Here is a 12,040-nt window from a genome sequence, read left to right as displayed (position 1 = left end):
TTACAGTTATTTCATTGAAAAAGTAACTAATTACAGTTACAAATTACCGATTTTAAGAAATAACTCGTTACAGTTACAGTTACTCAAAAAATAACGAATCGTTACTTTTTAGTTATTTTTTAAAAATAATTATACATTATTTTAAATATAAGAAGCTTACATTTTATGCACAATTACAGTCAAATATTTAAAAAAATTCTTGAATGTAATAATTGATCAATTTGTTTGCGACTTTGCGATTACCATCAATGTATGAATGATCTTTATATACAACAGTAACAATAGTTAGTAACTTACTAAATGGTAATCGCAAAGTTGCAAGCAAATCGACCATTATATTTAAGAATTTTTTTAAATACTTGACTGTGATTGGTCGATTTTAATTATGTATTATATTATTTTATGTACACTAAATGAGAATTTTAGGTAAAAAATTAAATCATATGAAGATCCATATGCTACTATTATCAGAATTTAATAACAATATAACGGCTCGGCTACCATATTTGAACGATACTTTTAGCGCATGTTTCCAAAAAAAAAGTAATTGTTAAAATAGTTACTAAAAAAATGTAACTAACAATAAGTTACAGTTACAGATGGAGAAAAGTAACGAAGTTAAATTATAGTTACCGAAAAAAAGTAACTGTAACTGTAACTTTGTTACAAGTAACTCGTTATTTCCCAACCCTGGTTAGAACTGGCCTAGTATATCTACTAACGTACGTATTCAATTGAAGTGGCCTTCACTTGGACACGTTGCAAATGGATATGTTTCAAATGGACACCAACCTTTGCACATGGTTCAATTGCGTACAATTCAGTAACGCATCGTTCAATTGAACCGTTTATTTGGACACTGAACAGTGCTTACAGTTCTTTTGCACACCGTTTTTCTTGCACACCGTTGATTTGGACACAGAAAAATGCGTACCGTTTATTCGTACACCGTTCAGTTGCCCACCGTTCCTTTGCACATTGTTCGTTTGCGCACCGTTCGTATGGACACAGAAAAATGCACACCGTTTATTTGCACACCGTTCAGTTGCCCACTATTCGTTTGCACACCGTGCAGATGCGCCTCGTTCGTTTGCACACTGTTTACTTGCGCACCGTTTGTTTGCACACCATTCAGTTGCCCACCGTTCATAGGTACATTGTGCAGTTGCGCACCGTTTGTTATTGGCTTTGTCTCGGTTATGTAACGGAAATAAAAGAATTTTGGTGTGTTCTTCCAAATGAGGTACACCAATTGAACCCAATTTTTGCATGTGACTTGAAGGGATCATATCAAGATCAGCTATCAAGGTTATATTTTTAGTTGGATTTTTAATAATACAAAAATTATAAACACAAATATCATTAAATATTAAGATCAAAAAATCAAAATTAGGTGTAAAGTGAACTTCGTTTTGCCTTGCAAAGTACATGTGCGGATAGTTCATTACCAAAAAGCTACACATAGGTTTGGACTGAACCTCGCTATGCGTGACAAGTTACAAATCCATGTAGAACCTCGTTTCGAGTGGAAAAGTATATGCGTGGTCACAGTGGGTTTCGCCCTCCTGCAAGGAACTCCACTACTAAAAACGAGACACATAGGTTCGGGTTGAACCTCGCTTCGCATAGAAAGTTGCAAACTCATGTAGAATTTCGTATTGTGTGGAAAAGTTTATGCGTGATTACAATGGGTTCCACCCATTTTTCAAAAATTCTTTTATTTATTTTTATTACATAATCAAAAAAGCCAATAACGAACGGAGCGCAATTAAACGGTGTACAAACAAACGGTGGGCAAAACGAACAGTATGCAAAAAACAGTGTGTGAATAAACGGTGCGCATTCATTTATGTTCAAATGAACGGTGCGCAAACGAACTGTTTGCAACGGAACGGTGTGTAAAAAAACTGCGCAATTTTTAGTGTCCAAATGAACGATGTGCTATTAAACGGTGCGTAATTGAACCGTGTGCAAAATTTTGTGTCCATTTGAAATCTATCCATTTGCAACGTGTCCAATTGAACCGTGTCCAAATGAACCGCTCCGTCCACAAATTGTACAGTGTCCAATCCTGCTGTGTCTAATCGTGCAATGTTTGTGTCCAGTCGTGCAGTGTACAATCGTTATGTTTTCAAACGGGATACGCCCGAAGTGAATGCTCTGAGGACAAAAATATTTTTGATCAGACTTTCATGTCCACTTCAAGATACCTTTTGCTTTATAAAAAGATAGGCGAGAAATGCGCCTATAGAGATAAAAAATTATACAATGAAAGATGGGCTTCTATTTTCTTTTCTCCGGTCCATGTCTCTCCCGAAAAATGTATAGATTGTTCCCTTGCCTGGGGTGCAAAAGTATCATTGACTTCCGCTTCCTCTTGATAGAGGAGACAGGCGACTATATCAATAATCTATTGATATTGGATCGAATACTGAGTTGAACAGCTAGTTAATCGCTAATTAATCCTTGAAAAAGAAAACAAGTTTTTCAAGAAGAAAATGATTTATTTAGAAATCATCGTCGTTGCTGCTGTCATATTTACATGCATTGGAAATTCTGGCAACGACGGAAGAAAAGAGTTTGGGAGAAAGCAATTGCACCTAATTCAGTCGCATTCTCTTTTCCTCAGATTTAGTTATAAAGGCTTAAACAGAGTCCATTTAGTGAAAATCATTGCCAGGAAAGCCAAGAAGGCCTTTTAAGACTCCTATTTTTCGGCTTGTGCTCCACTTTCCAAAGTAAAAGAAAAAGAAAAGAAAGGATAAAAAATAATCAATTAATTAGAGGCCAATAAAAAGAGCAATCGATTTAGATGTTATATAATATTATTCGTGTTTATTATTTTAACAATAAATTGTAATAAATTGTAAATGTTTCGGCTGTCACAGCAGCCTTTTTCAATACAAAAATAAAACAAACATCTAATTGAAAATTATAAATAATAAAAAATAAAAGAAACATCGGATTAAAATTATAAATTATAAACGCTGATCGTTTCATGTGTGAACGAACAAAATAACAAAAATATTGATTCGCCATGGTGTCGAGACTCTAAAATTATGCATATTCTTAATAATTAGTCGGAACTTAAGTATAAATAATCGTTAGCCGAACATTATTGTAAGACAGCTTTCATCGTTGATAGACGATAAGATGCTTGTCAATTGGTGTGTATGTAAAGTCAAAAATATGTTCCAACTCATTGTTAAGTATTAGTCATAAAGTAAAGTAAATTATAAACTAAAAATGAACTTGAAATTAATAATGAATCTTTTTAGACCGCTAATAATTATTGGATAAATACTTTAAATAATTTAAACAATTCACATATGTGCTGCTATCTTAATTATATGTATGTGGAGATTATATGTATATGTTATGTCTCGACATCTTAACTCAACCGTATACATACTGTGAAAGTTATTCGATTAACTGATTTTAAAACAAATATAGAACATTCGAGAGACAAAGTAACTAATTACATCAACAATAACAAGTCAAATTTTATTTGTCACTCAGTAAGTCGAGGATATCAAAATAAGCATTGTTTAGCATTTCTGTATCTTTTTTGGAATTGAGACCGTTTTTTGCTCCTTAATATGTATCATTTCTGAGATAAGTCTTTTGTGATAATTACGTTTGTGATCCAGAATCCTAACATTATTCCAATTGAAAGTATAATTACAATTAATAATAGGTTCTGTGATTACTGAATGTTTCACTGACAATGAGTCTAATTTTATGTTATTTATATGTTCAATACAAAAGGTTTCCGGATGGATGCCGCGTGGTTTAACAGCGTAATGCTGACGTTTCGCAAACGTTGCAATTTGCATCTTCAGGGCTGAGAGCTCCAATATCGGAGCTCTCAGCCCTGAAGATGCAAATTGCAACGTTTGCGAAACGTCAGCATTACGCTGTTAAACCACGCGGCATCCATCCAAAAACCTTTTGCATTGATGATTCCAATGCGAAAGTCTCAAAACTAGAATATTTATATGTTCTTTAATTCGGGAACGAAGTTGTCGCTTTGTTAGGCCTACGTAAGATGCATCACAACTAAAACAATTTAATTTGTAGATTACGTTTGAATTGCTTGACAAGTTATTTTTGTCCTTTGGATTTTAATAAATTTGTCCATTTCATATAGTGTTCTATATCCTACTTTTAAATCCGACTTTATTTCCGATGCAATCAATTCTGAGATATTTTCAATGTATGGGATGACAATAAAATCATTGTTAATGTCTTTCTCGACTGTTCACGCACTTCAATTTTGTTTTTCCATTTGTTGTTAATAAGATAAATAATTCTACGGTTAATTTCTTTAAAAATGTGATCGAGAGGAAACCCATTGTCGCGTAAAATATTTATGCTTAGTTCTAAATTTTTTAAATAAAATTTCGGATCTGATAGTAACAAAGATCTGCCAACTAAGTTATAAATGGTTTCTATTTTATGACATATCGGGTGATTAGAGTAAAATGATAGCATTCTATCTGAAAAAGTTTTTTTATTTAGAACTAGTCTATATAGTATATTTTGTTGTCAATAGAGTCTATATTTAAGTCTAAAAAACTTATGCAATGGTTTTCCTCCCACTCAACTGTAAATAGTCGCTCATGGTAACTATTAAATTTTTTTACAATGTTATTGATCATATTAATCAAAGTTGCTAATATAATGTCATCTACATATCTGAAGTAGAATGACATCTCAACATCACTAGTGCTCAATACTGAGTTTTCTAAATCTTGCATGACTAACAATAAGTCTGAGATAATTGGTGATAACGGGGATCCCATGAGAGTCTTATATGTTTGCTTATAAATTTTTCCATTAAATGTGAAGAACGTGGATGATAAAATAAATTTAGTTATATATAAAACATATTTATTGGCCTCTAATTAATTGATTATTTTTAATTTTATAAGAGCGTTAACTTAATTATTTTAAAAGAAAGGATGCTAGTCATGTGATTAAGAAGACCGGCCACAAGACTAATAACAAGAAGAAGAAATAACGACAAACTCATCCGCCATTGACGGCAGTTATTTTAATCTAAGGAGAGAGAAAGGATCTGATGTACCGACTGTGTCAGTGATGACCGAGGCAAAAGAAAAAAAATTTTCGAATTTGCAATCCAAGATAAAGACGACCATAAATTGAAGATCTCTTAATCGAAATCCTTAAAAAATACTGAGTTCAGAAAGCTGATTATTTATTTGGGGGTGAAAAAGGAAGAAGAGTCGTGTATACACGATGCGAAAGCTCATGGTTCGATAGCACACGTTAATAACGGCGAATTTGAGGGGAAAACACGTCGCTTTGTATATGAATAAATTATTATCGAACAGAGAATGAAACAAACGAGTTACGATTTTGCACAAAAAATTTCTTAAAAAATTTCTTAAAAATATAGTGTTCAGTGATTGTTCATTATTTAAATCTTATAGAACCTATAGGATTAAATCCTATCTCGTAGAACATTAGTAGGAGTGTGTCCATAACTGTTCTTAGAGAGGCAAATTGTAATTTGCAGACTTTCTGATAAAGAGATTTCTTCGAGAAAATGAAAGATTTGACTTTTCCAATTCAAGACAGATCTAATAAGACTTTACTATATAGTTAAATTGTTGCTGGATAAGTACCTCATCTGATACCAGAGATAGTTTTGAGAATGTTGAGCCTTATAATCTTGCTCGTTAAATTAGATACATAGATTTTCTTGATTTTGGATCAAGGTAAAATCTGAAAAAACGAAGAGATTGAGAAAATGAAATATTTTCGTTATATATGTTTAATAAGAAGTGGCTAAGTCGTAGTGTAACTGTTAGATTTTTTGGTTTTATCGTAGAAGAAATATTGTATGTAGTTTTACTTGGTGAAATAGATAGTTCAACAACTTTTGTTTAAATCATTTATGTTGTACAATAAAAAATAAAATAGTTTAAGTGTGTCGATTAAAATTGAACACCATTTATAAATATGTAAATTAAAAACCACTTTTTAACTTTTTACTTTTTGTTCTATAACACAATTGGCCATTGTGATGAGAATTGACTTTCATAAAGTCAAATAATACTTATGTATAAATCGAAAACATCAATGTTAAAATATCTGCTGTATTAATTTTTATTTTATAATTTAATAATCTCGATAATTTTTTGCTCGTATTGCACTGCGTTTTTTGTCGTTATTCCAAAATAATGGATTTCTTGAGAAGGCCATGCAGTGGCTCGACGAGCGCTGGTTATCTTTTTTTCGCGTCTCGCGCGTCTTACCGCGCGTCTCGTCGGGCCTCGCAACCTTCGAACTAGCTGTTCAGCAATAACACCCTTGCGACAGGTCCTTGAAATCGATATTATTTAAAATTACAGTTAGCTATCGACCATTCGAGTGTAACTATCTTTCGCTTTACCAAAATTACTTTTTCTATTCGTCGCGAGCAATTTAATTTGTATTTTGATTTGTTTTCGTATATCCTTACATAAATAAACTCTTTTTCTTAAAAATGTTAAATTTACTTTAAATATGCGTATTCTTCTCAAAATACTTTTCTATAGCGCTTTTTCTTAATCAGCATTAGTCGATCGCTTCTTCACATTCTTCAACAGTCTTACATATAAACTTGTACACACACACGCACATGCTCATATATATATATATATATACGTGAAATCGGACAGATTGCGATTAGAAGAGTTTTCACTAAAAAAACTTTTCTGACTGCTCAAAATTTAGGTATTAGTGTAAACTTTCGAATGCCATGTGGCGCGTTTCGAAATTAACACTGCCCGATCTAATATGGCGACTAAAATGCTTATGCATTTTATAATTGCAATTTTATAATTGCAAAAACTGAATAAATTGCCAAAAACTATTATTTCTGCCATTAAAAATTGAAATAAATCGGAAATAAATTTTATTAGTATAATTTAAGTAAGACGTGTCTTTCAAAAAAATTATCAAAAAAAATTGTGGATCCAACATGGCAAATTCTCCATTTTAAAAAATCTGTAACAAATTCTCAAAAATACTTCAATATATGTAGAATATGGTGCCACAAAGGAAATTTTGGGATCGTAATGGGATCCCCTTGTAAACAAATATTTTTTTCCAAAAATTAACTAAAAACTCAATAGTATCAAATTTCTAATTAATCTAATTTTTTAATATTATTACATAAATACTATATTTTTAACAAATAGCTATAAAACAAAAAAGTTATTTTAGAGTTTTTTTATATTTAAAAATTTTTCATATTTTTATATTTTTTAAACAAAATTCTTATTTTTTTTTTTAGAAATAAATATTGTTCCTCGTCAAAACCACATTCTTTTAAAATTAATTGATTATTTGTAAGAATAATTACATAATATTTTAACGTGCCTAAAATTGTTTTTACTAACGAATATCTTGATTCTAAAAACTTATTTAATTTATTATGATTCAAAACATACTTATAATAATTTTGTATATTTTGTAATTTTAGCTACAAATGTAAAAAAAAGAAACATTTCTTAAAACGTCCCATCTTCAATATCTCGGATGTAAGGCATATAATACTTATTTTTTTAAGCTTTAACCTCATACAATACGTGCACTAACAGGTTTCCATGATTATTTAGAAAAAATCCAAAACAGTTTATTTTTAGGTGGATCCTTTTTACATGAAATGCTCTATATAACACTTAAATTAGAGAACTCTTAAGATTTATAAGTTCAAACATTCTTTGTATTAATTTGATTAAAATACTCATTTTGTAAAAAAAAACCGATAAGTTTTCTATATGGTGTATTAGTTCTAATCTTTTAATTAAAAACAAATTATTTACTTAGAAATCTTGGTTCTTAATTACATAGTGTTATGATCAGAAGCATAACACTATGTAATTAAGAAAAATCATGTAACCAAAAACACTATGTGAATATTAGTGCGAATAAAAACTTGATAATTTATAGTTTCTTGATTTACAGTTTCAATATTGTGCGACAGATAGTAATTTTAGTTATACAAAAAATTTGATTCAAAACATTTCAAACAAATAATGTATATGTATATGTATATCTTACATTTGTCATTACTTTGATTCCTTATGACCAAAGTATCTGCACACAATGATATGCAAGGAATATACAATGGTTCTTCAGAGAATCCTTTCCATCTTGGAGTACCCAGTAAACGGCCTTGATAGTTGTATAATGACAGGCTACAGAATTCCACAATTATAAAATGCCTAGAAGATTTTGTATAATTAGTAATGAGGTTATATATATTCCTTTTAAAAGATTCGCACAAGTATCTCTTGAGCAATGCATTTTAGGACAAAATGTCAAAACATTTCAAAGTTGTAGGATTTCGAGAGGGAAAAAAGTTGGCCCTACTGACTTATTCCTAAAAGCCGACTTTCAAGATTATTTGAAGGTTATTTATGGTTATTTATGCTTTTTAGCAAGTAACACAGGCGACACAAAGTCATACTGTATCCGACACAAGTGTTTTTCTATTATTACATAATATAACACAATCTTACTCAGCTAGCCTTACTCTTTAGCTAAGTCGCTTTGTACTCAATTGTGTTACACTAGTGTTACACAGTGTCTATCTGTATCTTCCTTGCTGAAAAGCACCCTATGCTTTTTTAAAAATAAAACTACCTTAATTTTTATATAAAATCAATTTCTCGCCAGACTTGCTGTAAAAAGTTATGAAGGTAAGTTGGCAAAAAATAAATAGTTGACAAAATATTTTATACAAAGTAAAGTAGACTCGATTGACCAACATTGGCTATAAGTAATAATTCTTTTATTAAAAAAAGAAGCTACGTTTCGACCCGTAATTAGGTCCTCTTCAGGCTGAAATATTACAATGTATAATGTAGGTTACAAAGAGTATTCGTTAAAAATAAATAGTCGTTATAATATTGTGGCAAATAATACCTGTTAATAAATTGAGGTGGTAAGATTAAATGATCATAGTGACAATTTCTTTGATGTGAGATCAGAATGTAACTGACATGGTAAGGAGAGAGAGAGAGAGAGAGAGAGAGAGCGAGAGCGAGAGAGAAAGAGAGGGGGAGAGGGAGAGAGATATTTAATAATTACGGAAAATAAGTGTTCACTTTGAAAAAAAAAACACTGCAATAAACCACAACCAAGACAAGACAACAGTTAAGTAATATTTTTAAAAAGAAAAATAAAAGTCAACATAATAAAAATGAAAATAAAAATAAACAGATATGTAAAAAGAGCTGGTTATAAAAACTCATAAATAGCTAATATAAGATATATATATAAAGTATGTCTTAGAAAAAATCATTAAACATGAGAAAATATAGATTAAATACTAAATATGAAAAATATGAAAAATCTAAAATAAATTGAGAATGGTATCACACATCTCATTTAAATTTTCAGTGTCCCTTTGAAGATTAATAGAATTCTTTTGTTTTTTGATGAAAATCATCTCACTTATTTCTCTTTTCTTTACATTTGCTTCATTATGTAAAATGGAAACATTTGCTCAGTCAAATTTATGGTTAAAAAGCATTTTATGTTTACTAATAACCGAATAATTTGACACATGTTTTATAATATTAGAAATATGTTCTTTTATTCGCGTTTCCAAATGACGTTTGGTTTGCCCTATATAATAGGAATCACAATTGATACACGAAATTTTTTAAACCAAATTTGTTCTTTTATAGGCAGGTAGTTTATCTTTTCCCCTTTTAATTAATCCATCTAATCTATTATTGACCGTATGTACAACCCTAAGACCACATTCATTAAATATTCTTTGAACATCGTCACTTAATTCTTTTACAAAAGGAAAAGTGATAATATTAGATGTGTCAAATTCTTTCTTCTCAACGGGTAATTATCCTGCGATCTCAGCTGCAACAACTTAAGTCTTTTATTAATGATAGAATTTATTAAACTCAATGGATAGCAATTGTTCACTAATATAAAATATTTTATACTTCAGTTTAATATAATTTTACATAAACTATGAAATAGCTCATAAAATATTCATTTTTAATCTTATCTCAACACTTTTATACACAAAATTATGAAAGGAATCAATTGCTGCATATTAAAGATTGCATATAAAATTTTTAGCGCAGCGACTGCGCTGCGACTACGCAGCAACTAATTACTTCAGTGAAAGTTTTTGATAAGGCGCCTTAACAAAGTACTTCGGTGAATGAGAAGCTATGATCCAGGATTGAAAACGTACGCGTTTCCCGAAATTAGTCCGTTGCGCAACGCGAGATATGCACAGTTGTACCGAGGATTATTATCCTGAAAATGAGAATATTTTATATGCGGGGATCATTCCCCACACGCAATCTCTCTTGCGGAGACAAAGCTCCTCGTGGCTATATTATCCCTAGGGATAGGCACTTTAGGCTTTAAGCATAATCGCATAATATGTCAAAAATTGTTTTTAAGCATTAATATTAATAGTTATGCATATATACTTAATATTAATATATTTCTATCGCATATTAACGCATAATAACACTTTCCGCGCAGCATAAGGCGATTTTCGCATAATTATCCACAAAAGTGCAATTTTTGTATTTAAAATACTCGGATTTGGGAAAAACTTTTTTTTTTCAAATCATATTTTTCAAAATTGTATACTCCAACTATTTATACTTGCTTTATTTTTGTCTTGTATGTCCTTTCTTTCTCCCATATTAAAATACGTAGTTTTTTAGATTTTTTGTTTGAAAAAAGTTGTTAAAATGCTTCAATTCCTATATATTTCCCATTTTTCATACAATTTTATAAGTCGTCATAGGTTGTTATATATTACGTGAAAGATTGAAATAACATAAATTCTCATAAATAACGATTTGACACGCATAATTAACGCATAATTGTTAGATTTTTCGCGCATAATAGGAGCATTTTTAGACGTTTTTTTCTGGCATAATTCATAGGTGTTCAAAAGCATGAAGTGCCTATGCCCAATTATCCCTCTTCCGCTCTTAGCTCTCTTAAGCTATGTATGTCCTCACTGGAGTAACGACGAGTAACTTTTTGTTGCTTGTTATTGCTAAATGCTTCAATAGTTTGACATATGCCAACTATTTTAAAGTTAAAAATATATCGTAAACTATTCACTTTTTGGCCTTCTTATCCTTATAACTTTTCATAGTAAATATTGTGAGGAATTTTGATTTTATATAACAAAATTAAGGTAGTTCCATTTAAAAAACATAAGGGATCTTTAAATAACTTTTGTGCAACCGGCGCGGGAAAAGTCGCTCTTTGCGCACATGATGGGATTTTAGAAAGGGCTCTCTTTCCACGCACCGGTCACACAAAATATCGTAGCCAACATGTGCGGGTCATAAATCGGCCGATCGTGCGGATTGTCACATCGCCTTGTGCGCCAAACTTCCGCACTCGGCCGATTTACGATCCCCCGCATTTGTTAGCTAATATACTATAAAAATTGTCTTTTGAAAAAAAGACAGTAGTACCAACTTCTTTCCCCCTCGAAATTCTACAACTTTTATCTGAAATATAATATTTTTCTCTGCGTTGTTTGAGAGATATTTATGTGGATTTTTCAAATTAGGATACCTTGTAATAATGTAATTATTTCTAATTACATTATATTTATCCATAATATTAATATTTATCTATAATATTTTAATATAAATATATAATATAATATATAGTACAAATTACTAATTTAATTATTAATTGTATTATTGCAAATTGTATTTTTATATGTATACTTTTGTTGTTTAAATCAGTATAATTATTTAATTATTAACTTACTCTTATAATCATAAATTCTTTAATAATTTCAATTTTTATTGGGTTCTATTATTTTAAAATATTAAGCTAGAAAAATATAATTTTGATTTATATTAAAAAAGACAAATATTTTGTTATCTATTTTTATTGTATTTATTTATATTGAACTGTAATTAGAATAATTTTACGATTTCTAAAAAAATTTTATTTTAAACTTTTCAGTAAGAAACTATATTATTATATATAGACACACATA

At 30.3% G+C, this 12,040-nt stretch overlaps 1 protein-coding gene across 1 annotated transcript in view; it reads right to left on the bottom strand.

The window, feature by feature from the left end:
• Positions 1-12,040, bottom strand: part of Oseg5 (intraflagellar transport protein Oseg5) — a 222,062-nt gene that overhangs the window by 81,458 nt on the left and 128,564 nt on the right. Inside the window, exon 8 of the mRNA XM_085488710.1 lies at positions 8,077-8,240. Coding sequence (XP_085344836.1) covers positions 8,077-8,240 — 164 coding nt within the window. The remainder of the gene's footprint in view (positions 1-8,076; positions 8,241-12,040) is intronic.

The sequence above is a fragment of the Nylanderia fulva genome, unplaced genomic scaffold, assembly GCF_048542155.1.
Source record: "Nylanderia fulva isolate GAGA-0341 unplaced genomic scaffold, ASM4854215v1 Scaffold70, whole genome shotgun sequence".
In the NCBI taxonomy this organism is placed as follows: Eukaryota; Metazoa; Arthropoda; class Insecta; order Hymenoptera; family Formicidae; genus Nylanderia; species Nylanderia fulva.
This window is presented reverse-complemented; position numbering and strand designations above follow the sequence as displayed.